Source organism: Pelodiscus sinensis, chromosome 10 (assembly GCF_049634645.1).
Source record: "Pelodiscus sinensis isolate JC-2024 chromosome 10, ASM4963464v1, whole genome shotgun sequence".
In the NCBI taxonomy this organism is placed as follows: Eukaryota; Metazoa; Chordata; order Testudines; family Trionychidae; genus Pelodiscus; species Pelodiscus sinensis.
In genome coordinates this window covers 53,472,618-53,492,027 of record NC_134720.1, presented here as the reverse complement: position 1 = coordinate 53,492,027, position 19,410 = coordinate 53,472,618, and the positions used below count along the sequence as shown (strand labels likewise).

Here is a 19,410-nt window from a genome sequence, read left to right as displayed (position 1 = left end):
GCATCGTTCCCGCTAAGGGGCACACCTGCGCGGCCACGCACAAAAATTCTTGCCCCTCCCACCTCCATGGCCTCTGGAGAGCCGTGCGGCCGGCAGCTGCTTCACTGGGTGGGGAGGGGGGGCTGTTCTGTCATCTGTGGCCGGTAATGGGACCTGCAGCATGGCAGGGTGGGGGAAGAGGGGAAGTAGGGTCTGCTCCAGCATGCTGGGGGAGTCGCACGGGGGGGGGGGGAAGGTTGGGGTTTGCTCCGGTGGCTGGGAACAGGGCATGCTGCATGGCGGGGGAAGGGGGAGGGTTTTTCTCCAGCAGTCAGGAACGTGTGTGTATGAATAAATTGGGCGCCACGGTGGCGCACATCCAACCAGTGCACAGGACCTCAATATTGAAACCTCACTCCGCTCATGGCTGCAGGGTCTTAGAGGGCCCCGGTTTGTGGGATACTGAGGCACGTCTGGGTTTAGCTAGACCTTCAGGAAATAGTTCTTGGCTCTGAGAAATGTCGTGAAAAAGGGTGGCCCCTGTCAGTCCAACCGCCATCCTCCCTCCATCGGGTATTTTACCTCCTGCGTAATTTAGATCAAATCAGTATTTTTTACATCTAAACGACACATTTCCAGGTGCTGTGGAAAGACCCTGCTGTTGGAAGGAGTTTTCATTGTGTTGCCCAAACAGCCCCATTTTGCGTCAACCCCCCACGCGCTCCCCACAGGGTCCCTCCAGCCCATTTGGAGTTTGGCGTGAGGGGGAAAGATAAAAACAACCCCCCCTGAAGTTTAGTCATTTTGACCTTTCACCCCCTGCTGGCCAGACCCTGGCTGTGCAGTGTGAGTATTAAAGCTGGCCCGTGGGCAAACTGTCTGACAAACCACATTTCGGAAAACGCTGCCTGGCCACTGGGAATATTTTTCACTTCCCAGTTAAACTCCCACAGTCAAAACCTTTGCAGAACTCGATACAAATCCCAGTTCTGGGGTTGTGGTGAGTTTTGAGGGGAGGGTTGGGTCAGGTCTTTTCCATCCGACCTTTGCAAACCCACCCATGCGAAGGCCCTTCTCCAGCAAAGCCCTAAGCGCATGCCTGACTTTAAGCACGTGAGTAAGCGCTTTGCTGGGCTGGGGCTGCACGGGGTGGGGGAAGAAAGTCGCCAGCAGCGAGTAGCAGGGGAAGGGAAAGAGAAAGATTTCCGCGTGGGCTGTTACGGACAGGAGACACCCTACAAGTCCGGCCTTCGGAGTTCTCGTCTGCTCTTCCGGACACAACACCCCGTCCCCTCTCAGGTGAACAGTCAAGACATCCGGCCTGCATACGAACAGGTTCATCATGGGACAGGCCCCCTGATAGGTTTTTGCTCAGACCCACTCTCTGTTAAACCAAGAAAGCAGGACTTTGCAGGATATCCTGCTCTGGATTCCCTTCCTATCCAGGACTGGCCACGGCGTGTATGCCTGCCACGGTGCCGTTCGGCATGTGCTGAACAAGACGCCCTCTCGCTGGCCATCTGTTCTGGGAAACATTTCACCTCCTCCCCTTGCCCCCCAGTACGTAAATATTCCTTGAACCATTTTACTGCCTAACTCGCGTTCTAACTGGAATGACCATTCAGATCATAGAATCCTAGATGCATGGCAAAGGGCATACGGGAGGTGTACATTTGCCTACCTGGCTGGCTCTTGAAAGCTGATTGTTACAAGGATAAACCAGCTGCAGGGGGTGTGACTTGCAACCCTGAAAAGATGAGTCGTCTCTGCAGTCACTCCAACAGGCTGACAAATGAATTACCCACCGCCGACCTCAGAACTGACTCGCTACTGAAAACGAGTCCCTTGCATTTGGAAGGTCTGCCTATCGGCATTCTTACACAGCCCTCACCTTGGCGCCATCCGATCACTCCGCTTACCTCTGCTTGCCTTTCAGATCGACAGAGCTAGCCGAAAGCCTGTCGAGGGGGGAGCCAAACCCGGGAAAACTTCTCTTCTTCTTGGTCTCAATCACATCGTTTTCAAGAGACACTAGCTCATCAAGAAGCAGCAGTTTCGCTGCCAGCTCGGTGGCGGTCTTCTCTTCACTGGAGGTGGAACGGGCTTCCCTGGCCAACGCTATGGAAGAGTCCACGGGCTGCAGAGGAACAGGGAAAGGGTTGGCTTGATGGTTCTGTTTCAGAGAGAGAATTTCAGTCTGCACAGAGAGCAGTGCTTCGTCCCTCCCAGAATTCCATTAGAACAGGCAAACCCTAAAGCGGGAGCAAATCATTTGCATGAGAAGTTTGTTTATTGAAAATGGGCCATTTTTGCAAGATGCATTTTTCCAATGGAAGATTGTCGGCATTGTTGAAGTGTTGCATTTTGCACAAAAAATTGTGAATTGAAAAATATCTCTAAAATGTGATTCAAAAGGATTATCAGCATTTTTTTTATTTACTGAAACCTGGGGTTTTGGCGAACAAAAACTTTCCATAACCATTTTTCAGTAACATTTTCAATACCATGGTCCATTTTTTAAAAAAAAATCAATTAAATAATTCAATGAATTTTTTGAGGGGGAGGATTAAATATTTATTTTCAAACCCTTTTCAATGAAAACGGCGTCAATATTTTGAAATATTCAAAAAAACCCATGTTAGGACTGGCTATAATAAATACATGTACGTCATTTCCCATCCCAAACTACTTTGCAGGTTTGACAAATTGTTAGGTAAACAATACACCAGAATCATTTCACCTAGCACTGAAATGCTGCTGATTCAGAGGTAGGATGTGGCCTGGCAAACGTATTCAAGTTTAGAAGAGGAGATAAAGAACAAAGTATCTACTTAAAAGTTACAGGGAAGTTGGCAAGGCAGACTGTATACCGTATACCTGGTTTTTAACTTCACTTAGGACGTTTGATGTTTGCCTGCTCTGTTGGTTTCTTTTGAAGCACCTGGTATTGGCCACTGTTGGAGAACAGGACATTGGGCTGGATGGACCATTGGTCTGAGCCAGTTTGTATGACATTGTGATTAACATCCTTCCTAGACTATATCGACACATATTGGGTAGCTGACAAACTCTGCCTGGGCTCTGTCAGAACCGAAGACATAAAAACAGACGATGAAACAACTTGTTCTACTTTTAAGAGGCAAAACCCTGTTGCTCCATGGCCAGTCGTGTTGCTCCGTGGCCAGCCTGTTGCTCCGTGGAGGATGCACTGACCACGTTTGGTCATTAAGGAGTTTCTGGCACTTTTCAGCCGACGAAAGGTGTTAGCCCCAATCTCCTCGCTCCATGACAAGGTAGGTGATTAGTCACTGTCTACTCCAGATCCCCCGTTGCCTTTCGGTTGGATACAGCCCTCTTCTTCCATTGCTGACCTAGGGGCTGGTTTTATTCCGTGGAGCGAGTAGGAGGTGGCATTTCAAGGGCAACAGAGATCCCCTTCTTAGAGGGCAGCGCCGTAAGAGCCCAACAGCCAGACTGGGTCAGATCAAAGGTCCATCCAGCCCGTCCTTGACATGGTGGGAAGGCCAAAAGCTATGCCGGCGGGAACTTTAATTCCTCAAGGGGTCACCCAAGCCAGACAGGTCAAAAGCAAAGGACCTGAAGAAAAGCCACCATGGGTTCCTACATCAGGAATTTAGGGATAGGCCAACCACTTGTCCTTGTGGAAGAGTGAAGTTAGAAACACAACAAGGGAGAAATTCCTGCTTCTCCAGCCCGGCCTGGCTTCGAGCTTCCTCGGAAGGGAAGGGGCATGTGGCGGGGCCAGGAACACCCACTTACCTGTGGCGCTGTCTCCGCGAGGACGGCTCTGCCGGCGGGCCCCTGCAGCAGGGTGAGTGCCAGGACCAAGGGCACCGCCCCACACTGACCCTGCAGCATCTGCAAAGCAGAACACCCTGGTGAGTCACTCGCCACCAACGTGCACAGAGGGGGAAGGGCAAGGGACGGGTGAGCACAGCGCTCTGGGCTCGGACTGGCCTCGCACAGCTGGGCACTTGGGGCTGGTGCAGGAGCTCTGATACCTGGTGTGGGAAGGACAGGGGAGAGCCAGCCCCTGCCCAAAGCGCTCCTATTCCAAACAGAGCAGACACGGAGGGGAAATGACTTGCCCAGGATCACTCAGTAGGTTCAGGGAGAGCCAGGCAGAGCCTGACTGATAGGTACAGCCCCCACCTCATTGGCAGCCATAGAATCGTAGAACCATAGAGCTGGAAGAGACCTCAGAAGGTCAAGTCCAGCCCCCTGCTCTAGGCAGGACTGATCCCAACTAAATCAACCCGGCCAGGGCTTTGTCAAGCTGAGACTTAAACACCTCTAGGGATGGAGACTCCACTGCTTCCCTAGGGAACCCAGCCCAGCGCTTCCCCACCCGCCTAGGGAAATAGTTTTTCCTAATATCCAACCTGGACCTTCCCACCACAACTTGAGCCCATTGCTCCTTGTTCTACCATCCATCACTACTGTGAACAGCCTCTCTCCAGCCTCTTTAGAACCCCCCTTCAGGAAGTTGAAGGCTGCTCTCAAATCCCCCCTCACTCTTCGCTTCTGCAGACTAAACAGACCCAAGTCCCTCAGCCTCTCCTCATAAGTCATATGCTCCAGACCCTAATCATTTTGGTTGCCCTCCGCTGGACCCTCTCCAATGCGTCCACATCCTTTTTGTAGTGGGGGGCCCAGCCATAAAAAACGTGGAATGGATTGTGAAATCTGGTCTCCTCCGATGAAAGCTGAAGATGACGCCCCGCCAGCAGCAGCACAGAGGTAAAGGTGGCAATACCATACCAGGTCACCCTTACTTCTGTGCTGCTGCTGGCGGCAGCTCTGCCTTCAGAGCTGGGCTCCCGGCCAGCAGCCGCTGCTCTCCAGCTGCCCAGCTCTGAAGGTAGCTCGTCTGCCAGCAGCTGAACAGAAGTAAGGGTAGCAGTGCCGCAATGCCACTCCTTATAACCTTGCACCCCCACAACTTTGGGGGGGGGGAGGTTAGGCTCCCTACAATGACAACGCTGTGACATTTCAGAGGTAAAGGGCCAAAATCATGAAATGTACAATTTTAAAAATCTGATAACTGTGAAATTGACCAAAATGGACCGTGAATTTGGTAGGTTAATGCCACACCCAGCAAACCATGGAGCCTTCCCTTGACCTGGTGGGGAATCATGCCATGGATTTTAATGGGAGTTGGGTTGGCGCCTCCCACGCCAGAAGAAATCTGTTAATCTGCTTGTTAATCTGTTTCCACGTCCAGCACCAGTGACCATAATTCAACTCTGACTCGGCTGCTGTCTGCTGCCTCTCCTCCCGGAGCAGGCAGAAATAGAAGGGCAGTGTCAATATATTCCTATGATCTACAAGAGTTGTTTTAGCCTCACTGTCGCAGATCTCTCATGAGATCGGGCAGAATATCCCAGCAGAAATATTTGACTTTGCTCTTTGTTCCCACACTCCAGGAGACATGAGCCAAGAGCCTGGGATCCTGTTGTAAGTGTCAAGTTAGAACATGTGTCTTCCTTTCTCTGCTTCTCACACTGAATTTTTTGTAAGTGACCAGAACCATAAGTCACCTGCCTATTCCTCTTGTACTGACATTTGCAGGTACCAGATGCTGCAGAGGGAGGTACTAAAGTGGCGTTAATTGTATTTATTTGTATGTGTGTTTTTCTTACCCGATTCCATTTTTTTATACCATTTTATTTTGTCCCTACGGTTTTGGGAATGGCCAATGCAAACCAAAATAACTTCAGTGGGTCAAAGGAGAGAGAGAGAGAGGAATGAATAAGGTGAGACTGATGTGAAGTAGGTGAGACTCGTTCCCAGCGGGAGGCCAGATGCTAACAGACCTACACCATTTGCAGAATTTGAGGATCTGGCCTACGGGTTGCTTGTTGTTTTGTTCCCCCGCTGTGGTGCTTTAGAATGTGTATTTTTGTACTTGTCTGGGCACTGAAATAAAAAGTCGCCGTTTATCACCTTGCAGATAACCACATCCTGATTATTTGGATATGGGGAAGTAAAAATAAACGGTGAGGGTAAACACTCCCGTTTCATACAGCTTCATGTCTGCACCGGTATTCATTCCTCCCAAAGACCTAAAAATAGCCTCGGGGGTACTAATAAAAATAAACACTACGGCACCTGCGACACAGAAGACATTTGATTAACCAGCTGGAACTCAACTCTCACAAAATTAGGAGAGGACTTGGTAGGAGCTATGGTCCTGCTCCCATTGAATTCAATGGCAAAAGTACACTCTCCCGTTGACTTCCATGAGACTAGATGTTAGCTTCATATCCAGCCCCACGCCATCTGCAACCAAATCCAATTCCCAGCCGCAGGCCAAGGCGTGGAGTGGAGCCTGCTGCCTACAATCCCAGGTCGCAATCCTCCCTGCTCAGCTGTGGAATGAAAGAGTGGATGCACCAGGCCTGAGACGTTACCAACCCCACAGCTCCTCAGCCCTTTCCGTCTGTGTCGGGAAAACAAGCTTGTCCCTCCCCAGCGCTGGAGAAGCACATTGGTTCCCCTGAATTTTGGGCCTCTCTGCAGCTGAGGTGGGAGAGTCACAGAAGCACAGAGCACTAGAACTGGAAGGGACCTCGTGAGGTCATCGAGTCCAGTCCCCTGCCCTCGCGGAAGGACCAAGCCCCGTCTAGACCATCCCTGACAGGTGTCTGTCCAACCTGCTCTTAGATATCTCCAGGGATGGAGAGTCCACAACCCCCTTCGGCAATGTATTCCTGGGAGAAGGAAGCAGTTTTTGCCCTTCTGTGAGCGGTTTTGCCCCAGGTAATTTTTGCCATGGAATGCAAAGTCAAAGCCATTCATGACTGTGTCAGCCAAACGCACCAGAGCCAGGGGCTTCAGACAGGAATTTGACCCACCACTCTTAGCCCAGTCATCTGAAGAAGTGGGTTGTACCCATGAAAGCGCATGATCCCATCGACATGGTTTGTGAGTCTGGGAGGTGCTGCCACTCTTAACCCTTTTCCTGAAGATTAGCTATTTACACTGGTTACTTCTCTTTCTGCCTTTGTCCATCTAGCATGTCTGTTCCTACATCGCATGAACAATTCTACTTGGTTCCTTTGTCACTTGGCGTCCTTAGATGTCTGTTCCCCTTCTTGGTGAATCAGGACCCAAGCTTAACATCGGCAGGGCGTTGAATGCTTGTGTTTACGCCCCCACTCCACAAGAGAAATGCGAGATTAAGTCTGACCTGCTCTGAGTAAAGTTATGACTCTGATACAGCTCCTGGCACGATATGTCCACCTCGCTGGGGGCTAGATTCCAATAGCTTTACTTACACCGAGTCGCGCTTACTCGACAAATACTTCCCCTGAATTCACTGGCTCTCCATGCGGCGGGAAGGTGCTACTCTGTGTAAAGGCATGTCTCAGAATCTGTGTTATCTGCAATAAAATACTGCTCAGCTTTCAACAGATAAAATCGCATGTCTGAAATGTAGACATATTTATGGGTTTCCTCCATTTTTTAGCTCAAACTGCGGCAAAGCTTAAATTCCTGGGGTAATTCAGCATCTTTGTTGGCAGGCCAATTAAAACAGATAAAGAAAGAACATTTTTCTACCATATCAAGACAGGCTACACAGCAGCGATCTTTGTCAGAAATCCGCACGTACCATACAACGCGCCTGCCCAACAGAAAACCAAAACCAAGTCGAGCTCTTGGCCATACGCAGCACGGCAGTTCCCTGACATCAGACCCCAGCTTGGTTTTCCTTGTTTTTTTCTTTTAACAAAAGCAAAATAACATGCCCAAGCCAAGAGGGGTGAGCAGAAACCAGACAGTGTAATTCCTCACAGGGCTCAAGACTGTTGCCTGTCAAAAATGTGAGCTGCCATCATTGTTCTTTCAATTCAAGCGATCGTATTTCACCCCCACTGTGCAGATTAAGCTACGTATAAATCGTGAGTGTTTTATTTTTCCTGCTTGGCTGTTAGCAACAGAACTGAGAAGAGACCTCATACAATGAACAACAAATTTTCACTCACGCCATTGGGCACGGATGATTCTCTTGTGCAAATTTTAAAAGCAACATTGTAAGAGCTCTGCCCTCATCCAGAAATTTGAACCTTGCAATGAACCGGAGCTGGCCGGCCCAGGAGTCAATGGGGTTTTCAGGGATGTACCTGCATGATGTTAAGAGACAGAAGAAAGGCCACAGACTGTCTCTGCTTCACACCAGAGACATTCAGTACTTCATGGCAACAGCATGAAAACTCAAACCCTTCTGCCCCAGAAGCACAGGCCCTTAGCATTTGAGCTAAAGGAGAATCTCCATTAGCAGTTAGCCATGCCGGGCTTCTGACATCATGCTTAGCAATTATAATTCCATCCAGCAGAGGGCAGTGGTGTACACACCCAGCAACCAGCTTATTGCACTCTTTTGCCATTATTCTGGTGCCATCAAAAGTGGCTTGTCACTACCTGTGCTAGTTAAATGTCTCACAGTGAATCTCTCTCCATAGTTCTTGAGATACAGATGGCAGAATATCTGATCTGAAAAGATGAAACTGAGCTACTAACAGAAGTACTGGAGGCTCCGGGAAAAATCCTGCTCCGATAGAAGTTAATGGGCCAGCTCATGCAGACATCAGCAGGCGTAAGATTGTGCCCTTACGTACATTCATCACCAGAAAATCCCAAAGACTCCCATCGTAGAAAGCTCAGTGATTTCAGAAAGTCCCAGGGTGCCTTTTTTAAATGCAGGTGGAATATCATGAGAATGTCAGAGGATGGGTAAAAATGCCGCTGCTGAATCCAGCACCCGGAAATCGCTTAGCATTGCTCTTTTGTTCACATCCCACGGATGAGATATGACACATTCTGTCGAAAGCAGCCCATTAGAAAAAGACATTGACGTATGGGACTTGCAGGAAAATGCATTCCATAAATTATAAACAGTTAAAGCCAGATACTTCAGCAAATGCACTATTAACAAGAGAAAGTACGCTTTGTTTTGCCAGGGTTGGAAACCCGCATCAATTCTTTTATTAACATAGAACATCAGAGCGGCCACACTGGGTCAGACCAAAGGTTCATCCAGCCCAGTGTCCTGTCAGCCAACAGTGGCCAAAACCAGGTGTCCCAGAGGGAGTGAACAGAACAGGGAATCCTCACGTGATCCCTCCTCTGTTCCCCATTTCCAGACAAACAGAGGCTGGGGACACCATTCCTATCCACCCTGGCTAATAGCCATTGATGGACCTAATCTCCATGAATCTACCTAGTTCTTTTTTGAACCCTGTTAAAGTCCTAGCCTTCATAACATCCTCTGGCAAGGAGTTCCGCAGGTTGACTGTGCGCTGACTGAAGAAAAACTTCCTTTTGTTTATTTTAAACCTATTGCCTATTAATTTCATTTGGTGACCCCTAGTTCTTATATTGTGGGAATAAGTAAATAACTTTTGATTATTCTCTCTTTCCACACCAGTCATGATTTTATAGACCTCTTTCCTATCCCCCCTTAGTCTCCTCTTTTCTAAGCTGAAAAGTCCAAGTCTTTTTAATCTCTCTTCATATGGGACCCGTTCCAAACCCCTCATCATTTCTGTTGCCCTATTCTGAACCTTTTCCAATGCCAATAGATCTTTTTTGAGATGAGGCAACCACATCTGTACGCAGTATTCAAGTATTATGTATAGGTACGTCTATACTGCATGCTTATTTCAAAAAAAGATATTCTGGAAGAAATACTCCAAAGTAGCTTATTTCAAAATAGCACATCTACACTACAGGGGAAGCCTCAAAATGAGTCCAAGGCAGGCTTCCCTAATGTGGACACGCTAGATTTAGAGCCCCAGGAGGGCACGGGGCAGAAATGACTTTGAATGGCCCTAGGAAAGAGATATTTCGAAATGGCAGCCGTGCAGCGTCCACACTACTGCTATTCCAAAATAGCTATTTCGGAAGAGGTGTTATTCCTCATGGAGTGAGGTTTACAGAAGTTGGAATAAGCTGCCCGTTATTTAAAATGTATTTATTTTCATAGAATCATAGAATCATAGACTAGGACTGGAAGGGACCTCAAGAGGTCATCGAATCCAGTCCCCTGCCCTCATGGCAGGACCAAATATTGTCTAGACCATCCCTGATAGACATTTATCTAACCTATTCTTAAATATCTCCAGAGATGGGGATTCCACAACCTCCCTGGGCAATTTATTCCAGTGTTTGACCACCCTGGCAGTTAGGATATTTTGAAATATGGAATTGCTATGTAGACACTCTCATTGTTATTTCAGAATAATGGCCGTTACTCCGATATAACACTGCTGTGTAGATGCACTCTAAGGGCGTATCTAGCCTACGCAGAACGGTTGAAAGAGGATATGCAAATTCCGTGGGAATTTGCATATCTTCTTCCGATCGCACTTTCAAAAGCGGAGCTTTCAAAAGTGAAAGTAATTAAGACGCGGCTTTTTTGGCAAACTGCTCCCTTCGTTGAAACGCCGCTTTTCCTCAAAAAGGGTTTATGCAGCTTTTTGACAAGGGCGGGGGGCGTGCCAAAAAAAAGCCGCATCTTAATTAGTTTCACTTTTGAAAGCTCTGCTTCCGAAAGTGTGATCTGAAGAAGATATGCAAATTCCCACGGAATTTCCTTTCTCAAGATGAGCAGCCCAAAAATCAGTCAATCACTTTTGAGAGTCTTGACTCTGAAGTGTGTCTTCACTCTCACACCACTGCTGCCAATCTGCTAGCTTTATGACACGTGTTATCTTGCCATCTTGGCAATGATTTTGGTCTAGATTAAACGGGGCTGAAAAGTTTTCTTGCATCTAAAGAGGATGGCCAACCAGGGTGGCCAACCAGTTCTGAAGCAGTAGCCACTATGGCTACATCTACACTGCAGCTATTTCGGAATGAGCTATTCCAAAATAGTTATTCCGCAATAGCTTATTTCAAAATAACACGTCTACATTCCAGGGAAGCCTCAAAATGAGTCCGAGGCCGATTTCCCTAATGTAGACGTGCTATCTCAATTTAGGGCCCCAGGAGGAATACCTTAGACTGGCCCAGGTGAGGGGCTATTTCGAAATAGCAGCAGTGGAGCGTCTACACAGGCCTTATTTCAAAATAGCTATTTCAGAAGAGGTGGTATTTTTCATAGAATGAGGTTTACAGAGGTCAGAATAAGCCATCCGTTATTTCAAAATAACGGAATGGTGGTGTAGACACTCGCATAGTTATTCCGAAATAACTTTGCTGTGTAGACACACCTATAGTGGCTACTGCTATGGCAAACTAGCCACACTCAACCGGCCAAATAGCCACATGTGCTTAGTGGCTAGCGTGTTGGACACCACAGATCTAAACTTTGGAAGGAAGGCAGGGTGGCCAGAACATACCCACGGAGGTGCTTGCTCCGGCTGCCTCATTGACTTTAACTGGATATCTATTACCATGAGGACTTCAAGACTAAGCTAGGATAGGTCTACACTGGAGCTGACCTGGGTAGACAGATGAGCTAGCTCTGCTGATAGGGTTGCTAGATGGTTTCAACAGAAATACCGGACACACTTGACATGACATCACAATCTATATTACATATTAGTTAGAAAATACCGGACAGTTCTATTGTCTCATTTCTATTTTCTCAATTAGATTTTCTCAATTTGTTTCCTGAACAGAAAGCTCAAATACTGGACTGTCCAGTTCAAAACTGGACACCTAGTAATCCTACCGCTGAAGCAAGGACACCAAAAACAACGGCTTGGATTTTGCAGCACTAGCTCTCCACCTGAATGCCAGCCCTGCTATTTTTTGTGGAGCGGAGGTAGCAGGTGCAGCCTCCCAGAGCTGGCCGGTTCACTTCCCACTGCCCTGTGGGTACATCTATCATTGACACAGGCATCCTCGTTGCTTCTCCTCTTTAGGGGACTCCCTCTGTAAAGGGCCTGAGCCTTCGGTGACACACATGAGAGCAGCTTGCTTTATTTCAGTGGGATTAGTCATATGAGTAAGGGCTGCCCGGTTAGATCCACATTCTCATCAGTTCTACAGGGCATATACCAAAAATATCCCGGGCTGTGTGAGGAGACTAGACCCCCAGCATGACCATCTGAACTTGCACCAAAGTAAATCGGGAGTCATTCCTCTGCATTCCAGGGATTTGCACAGAGGCAGAAGCAGTAGGCGGAAGATAATCTGGCCTGGTTTGGTTTGCTGATTTGAATATTTTGTACTGCCCATATAGTCCATTTGGGATATTCTAGGAACATTTCCCTGGGAATTAGCAAGAGTTACACAATTTGGACAGCTTGCAAAGCTAAGAACAATCTGTACCTATTGCCCAGGACAAACAAATGTTTAACAACAGCAAATTACAAAAAAAACCCCATCATCTGAAGGCAATTATGCTTGGACACCAAAATGTATCAGCCACAAATGACTCTCACAAAATCCACCTAGACGGCTGAGGAAAAAGTGTTCAATGAGCAGGTTACTTACAACGTACAAGAAAAGAGCCATTAATGGGGAGCATCTATTTCTACCTTTTCTGAGCAAGATAACTGAAAAGAACTACAACGTTCTTGGTATGCTCGATGGAAACCAAACCTTTTTTAGACTGTTATCTGGTGCCAACAAATGCTCAGCTCCTAAATCATTTCTTAAATGTTTCTAATCACTTTTACTTTTCCTTGTTTTAGACTTTAAAAAAAAAGTTTTCTTCACTTGTCAGCTCGCTGTCACAGGCTTGTACACTTTCAGCATGTCAAATAAAGAAAAAAAATTAAAACAATTTGAAAGGGGAAATAGACACAGAGCCTTAATGTCCAGGGATATATACTACACTTTTATTCACATGTGCAGGCCAAATTTCTCTTTTCTTAACAGCACAAGGATATAAGTGGAAGTTCTGCCTAGGGGTAAGTACAGAATATGTGATTAGAGGAGAGAAAAGTGTCCATTAAGACCGGTTAAAATATACTTCCACTATTATACAGCTATAACTCACGTGATCAGCTCTGAAAAAGAGAAGAATTCCATTACAATGATAAGGTAAAAGGCTCAAATATTAGCTGTAATGTAATGGATGGCAGACATACATAACCCTTTTGAACAAAGATCAAAACTGATTATGGTTGAAAAACAAAAAAGCTAGCTAGGTGAAGGTAGCGTTGCGGGTTGAAGTGGTGGGTAATCTCTTTGGGCTAACTCAGAAGAATGTAAAGGTGAGTGATCACACTATGTCCAAGCAATTTATAGATAATTGACGCAGATTGCAAACTGCAATGTTTTGAACTTGTGCAGTAAAATAACAGTTCTGCAACTCAGAGATACACTCAACAGACACAGTTCAAATTATACAAACCCTGAGCTACCTGAAATCAGCAGGGGCAAGATTTTACCCTGAGTTTTGATAAGCACCATAGAATACTTGCTCCAAACAGTAATACTTTTCACTTTGCTAATCTTGATCATTTATTTCAGTGGGTTTTTTTACCCATTGGCTTCCAAGTGCTCTACAAAGAAAGGCCAGCTGGACTGTCTCCATCATCTCGATAGGAAACTGAGGTCTGGGGAACTTGCCACACGTTCCTGCTGAACCAGTGCCAGCTTCATGAATAAGCTTCTTGACTCTCAACCTTCTGCTCTACCCCTTCAAGAGGATGCTGCTTCTAAACTGAACAAATAAGAAAAAACCTGGCAGCACAGACCGCAGCCCACATGTTTTAGGAACTGCAGCGGTTTGAACCCCAGTGAACACAGCCTATGTTGGCTCCCTGAGAAAATGCCTCCCCATCCCCCTAGGAGCCCGCAGAATCCAAACGTCTTCCCATTTACATATTGAGTGACCCCAGTCCTGGAGGCAGAGAGAAAGTGAAAGAGTTTGAGTCCAGTATGAAGAAAGTGCAATTACAGTCCTAGGGCAGAGTATGCTTTCAGTCACACCTGGGCAAACCTGAGTGACTCCACTTCTGCAGTAGCATAACCAAATCAGGCTCATCATTGCTAGGAGGATGTTCCTTTCTCCCTAATACTCTTCTGGTCCTGGTCTACACAAGGGAGTTATTTCAAAATACCCCCCCTCATTTTTAAATAACAAGAGGAGCGTCCACACAACCAAGCCTGTTATTTTGAAATAAGGGGCTGGTTGTTTTGAAATAATAACTCCTACTTTCCTGGGGGAAGAAGCTTATTTCAAAAGAGTTATTTTGGGAGTTGTTATATCCAAGTCATTTCCTAGTGTAGACATGCCCCTGTAGACTTATGCACTTCACAAAAAGAAAAGCATCGAGAACTTGCTGGCTAAAATCTTTCTCTGCCTTAAAACATGTTACAGGTAACAGCCATATAAACTTGTCAGTAAAATTTGTTATTTATTAAAGCAAAGCAATCCATTGCAATGTTTAACTAGATTTGTTTTTTAATTGCTTTAGAGCCATAAAATGCATGTGATTTATTCTGAGTACAACATAACACACAAAGGGGAAAATCAAGGAAAAACATGGAAAATACTGTCACTCTGTAGCACCAGGAGAGCATTTTTCATCTTCTAAGCCCCGCGCACACATACAAGCAAACAGCCTTTTCAATAGAAATGTGTTGTTTGAAACACCTTGTTTAAATGCGGCAAGGAGTCCTGTGGCACCTTAAAGACTAACTGAAGTGTAGGAGCATAAGCTTTCGTGGGCAAAGACCCACTTCGTCAGATGCATGTCTGGGTCTTTGCCCACGAAAGCTTATGCTCCTACACTTCAGTTAGTCTCTAAGGTGCCACAGGACTCCTCGCCGCTTTTGCAGATTCAGACTAACACGGTTACCCCTCTGATACTTGTTTAAATGCTAACTCATTATCTAATGGAAATATCGTTTCTGTCTTCTACTATTAGTTTATTTCCAGTACCCAAATTACTGGGAGATAGGCATCTTACTGTCGTTCCCGCAAATGCAAAGACAAATTGCATTTTCCCCATCAGACGTGTGCATTGTATGTATTGTGTGCATGCTTGTTCATTTCAAAATGTTCAGTGTTCCAATGCTTAAAAAATATAGGAGACAGTTAAAGAGTTTCTGTAAACACAACAGGCATAAAGAGAATCTCAGACCCCCTCCCTCAGTTCCTCGCTTATCTTACCTTGCCTTGGATACAAGCAATCCCAACTTAAATGGATCTTGCTAGGCTCTCCCGCCCTTACTTATCCCTCCTGCTCAGCTTTCTTGCAGACTTTTTATAGTCTCTGCTGTAGGCTCCACACTCCAATCCCTGCCTTGGCTTTCACTTACATCATTTCTAAAGATTTTCCACTGATCCTTGCCCTAAACCTTTCTCTCCCTCTCACTCACACACTCTTGCCTCGCATTTGGTATATTTATTGCTCTGATCAAGATGATTAGGATGCAATTAAAGGTCTACGAATTTTTTCAAAAGAATCAGACACATGCCTGGGAAAAGAATAATCTTCGGTGTCATTACCTTTCCTCTGAGCTTTCAACCAATAATAGAGAAAACATGATGTCCTGGAACGTCTTTTAAACAACAATAATTCATGGGACTAAAGGGATGAATGGAGAGGGGCAATATGTACTTCGGAGAGAAAAAATACAAATTGTGCATTTTTATTAGAGGGTTATGGCTGTTGTAAATTAAATTAGGTGTCTCTATAAAGGCTGTTTTGCACATCTGTCATAAGGACTTAGGTTCCTCTGTGGCACGCACTGTTATCTTAATTATCAAAACTGCAGCCGAGCACTGGCTGTGAAAGCAGAGGGCTGTTTCTCAATAGAGAAAGCCACAGTGCCCATGTTGTTGCCTGAAACACCGGGCACATATGAGTCTGTCATCTTCTTTATTGCCTGTCCTCCTGCTTCCATCTGCAAAATGGCCTGTGCTCTTTGTTCCAAGCTTTCAAAAGCATAAAATTCTAGCTGGCGGAGAACTCGTCAAATGAACAGTTGCAGACTCTTGATTAGACTCAAGAAGCTGAGCCACAGAGAATATTTTTGTAAGTACTTTCACTTTGATTTTGCAAACACCTTACCGAAATGCAGTAGGGACAGGCTGAACCTCTCTAGTCCGGCACTCTCTGATCTGGCAACCTCCATGGTCCGGCATGATGTCAGTCAGTCAGATGGCCACTTGTCATGGATGTGGCCATGTTTCCCGCGGTCCCATAAAGTTTGTTTACAGCCACCAGTCCTGGCTCTCAGCGTTCTGTGCTGCTATTTGGCTCTGGTTTACCCCTCAATGTCTTCTAAATGCCCAGTAAACCTTGGGCAGTATTGGGAATGCTGCTAGACAATATTGACCTGGCAAATTCTCTGGTTCAGCATGGATGCTGGATGTAACATGGATGCAGCATGGACTCAGGTCCCATTGATGCTGGGCTAGAGACGTTCAACCTGTAATAAGAACTGTTAAAAATAGCTTTCTCTTACGTGACAAGTATCAGAGGGGAGCCGTGTTAGTCGATATCTGCAAAAACAATGAGGAATCCCATGGCAAGTTAAAGACAACTAGATTTATTTGGGCATAAGCCTTCATGGGCAAAGACCTGCTTCATCAGTTGAATTGAATGAAGAGGGTCTTTCCCCACAAAAGCTGAGGCCCACATAAATCTGTAAGGGTTCGTCTACACTAGCCCCCTAGATTGATCTAGGGAGGCTAATGAGGTGACCAAAATTGCAAATGAAGCGCGGGATTTAAATATCCCGTGCTTCATTAGCATGTTCCCGGCCGGTCGTCATTTTAGAAATTGACTAGCCTGAAGTAACTGCCCGCATCTACACGCGGCAGTGAAACGGGATTCCGAATTAAAGCCCTAACTCGAATTAGCTGGTATTCCTCCTGCAATGAGATTTACCAGCTAATTCGATTTAGGGGTTTTAAGGTGCCACAGGATTCCTCGTTGTTTTTCCTCTTGCAAAACAGTCCTGAAAACTTGGTAGCCCCAGAATTGAATCTACTGGCCCGTCATTTACCCCGATGAGGATGATTAGAGAAGAAGAAACGGACAGTATTTTAACCAGCTGTGAAACACACAGAACGCTCCCTCCGGGTGGCAACTTGCCGAACTGACGCAAACCACACAACCAACAACATCGGTCGCAAAGAACGCTTTTTGCATCCCTGTCGGGTTCCAGTGGCGTGGCCCTGCCTCTCGGCCGTGGCACACGCCATGGCTCCCCTGGTGAGTGCTGCCTCGCAACGAGAGGCTGCAAGGTGCTGCATGGAGCTGCCCCTTGGAGCCATGTGGAGGGTGAAACCGGCACAGGACAGGACAGCTTGCTTCCAGGGCAGAGTGTCTTGTTAGGAGCAGGTGACACCAGAGTTTAACGTTGATAAAAGCTACCTGTTTCGCCTCTGCCCCACTGTCACAGCCGCAGTCAATCAGGGACCCACGCTGGAGTCTCTTGGTTAGAAAAGACAGGGGACGGCTGGCAGGCTGGTCTCGGTGTGGCCTGCAGAACTTGCCTCCTGCCTCCACTCATCCGACTCGCCCCGGATTGGATGCTTTCCAGGCGTGTTGCAAGGGACACCGCTGGAGAAGGCTGGGGATATGCTTCCTAGATGGGCAGGCAACTGAGCCGGCTGCCTGAACTTCTCGTGGAAGGGCTGGTGTTAACGTGGATGAACTTACGTCCCTGTATAATTACGTTAGGGGCACCTAGAGCCTCCACTCGGCCTCTCTGATGCTAAATGCAAATAAACAACATCAAGAATGAAGCGGAACGCGGCATTTGTCATCTGCGGGGTTGCAAAAGGCAACGTAGGGGAGCTCACGAGCTACCAAACATTTCACCATCATTTGGAGAAGAGCAAATCTGGCTCCGCTCTTTGCCGCCTGCCCTGGCCCTTCTGATATTTTTCTGGTACAATTCCCAAGCACACACAAAAACAGCGCCGCAGGGTGGCCGCTGTCATGGCTGCATGGTTTTTGAAACTCTGACTTTTGTAGAGGGGTTGCAGAGCTTTTCGACATCGAGAAAGAGGCTGCCAACTTGAAATGAGCGAGAGATGCTGGTTGGAGACATTCAATTTGCTTCTGATACTTGACGGCAACCAAAAAGTTAACCTGGGGGGGGAACTTTGCACCAAGGGGAGTCAGGAATTCATGGGAATGGGGACTCCCGGGGCCAATCAAAGTTTGTTGAAGTCAGTGGGAGCAGGACTGGGCCCTAAATACCACGTACCACAGTGCACTGCAAAGCTACTCCAGTGCAGAAGCATTTAGATACGGCATTGTCCATCCTATGCGGCCTTCAGAGGTTTAGCCTGGGAAAGCTGCCCAGGATTAAGCCCTCTTTTAGTGCATGTCGCAAGCCTCTTTTCATTCACTAGAAAAGCAGGTGCATCCTGGGTTTTGAGTTTCCGCGGCTGATGTCAACAAGTCAATCGGATTAAAAAATACTGACCTTGCCAGCCGGGGCTATCGGAGAATTTTATCCCAACAGACACTTACTCATGCTGGTGAGAGACACTTACTCATGACAGGTGTGGAGAAAGTGAGTAGGGAAAAGTTATTTACTTGTTCCCATAACATAAGAACTAGGAGTCACGGAATGAAATAAATAGGCATCAGGTTTAAAACAAACAAAAGGAAGTTTTTCTTCAGTCAGTGCACAGTCAACCTGTGGAACTCCTTGCCAGGGGATGTGGTGAAGACCAGGACTTTAACAGGGTTCAAAGAAGAACTAGATAAATTCATGGAGGTTAGGTCCATCAATGGCTATTAGCCAGGATGGGAAGGAATGGTGTCCTTAGACTCTGGTTGCCAGAAGTTGCTGAAGAATGACAGGAAAGTGATCACTTGATGATTCCCTGTTCTGTTCACTCCCTCTGTGGCACCTGGCATTGGCCACTGTGGGCAGACAGGACTCTTTGCTGGATGGATCTTTGGTCTGACCCAGTCTGGCCGTTCTTATGTTCTCCATTCCCTCACCTTCTCCACTGAACTGCCACCTGCTACTTATACAATCTTGGCCACCTAAATAACCCCGCCCCCCGTCACATGACTACCAACAATCCTTCCTGGCGACTACATTTCTCAGTGCTCCCTACTCTTAAGGGGCCAATGCTCCAATTATGCTGCAGCTCACAAGACCTGCTCTTACTGGGGCTGCCCGCTGTGTGACGGGGACTTTGTTATTACTTCATTGTCGCTGTAGAAGGAAGACTATTAAGTGGAATTCTGATTCCTTGTCTGAAGCAGACACGAGCACGTCGTATTTTAAGAATTCTAGTGTCGGCACACAGAGCACTGGGCCATGATTTCTCCGCAGATTTAGTCACGGACTGACCCTGGCTCCAATGGATCTACTCCTGTGAGTAAGTGCTCGCCAGGGGAGTAAGGCTGACAGGCACAGAATGAGCTGCCGCATGGCAGAAATGGCGTTCTTTGCCATGAGGCATTTGCGTCACTCCTGGCACTTCAGAAGAACAAGCAACTTCACTCAAGCAGCCTTCTT

The 19,410-nt window shown here is 46.9% G+C and overlaps 1 protein-coding gene across 2 annotated transcripts in view; it reads right to left on the bottom strand.

The window, feature by feature from the left end:
* OSTN (osteocrin) overlaps window positions 1–19,410 on the bottom strand; it is a 221,324-nt gene that overhangs the window by 6,976 nt on the left and 194,938 nt on the right. The window contains exons 1-3 of one of the 2 annotated variants that reach the window (XM_075938271.1): window positions 15,080–15,183; window positions 3,760–3,858; window positions 1,899–2,116 (exon numbers count right to left, since the gene is read on the bottom strand). In XM_075938271.1, coding sequence (XP_075794386.1) covers window positions 1,899–2,116; window positions 3,760–3,858 — 317 coding nt within the window. In that variant the 5' untranslated portion in view covers window positions 15,080–15,183. Of the gene's footprint in view, window positions 1–1,898; window positions 2,117–3,759; window positions 3,859–15,079; window positions 15,184–19,410 lie in introns of those variants that run through there. The other variant, XM_075938270.1, reaches the window with a different exon arrangement.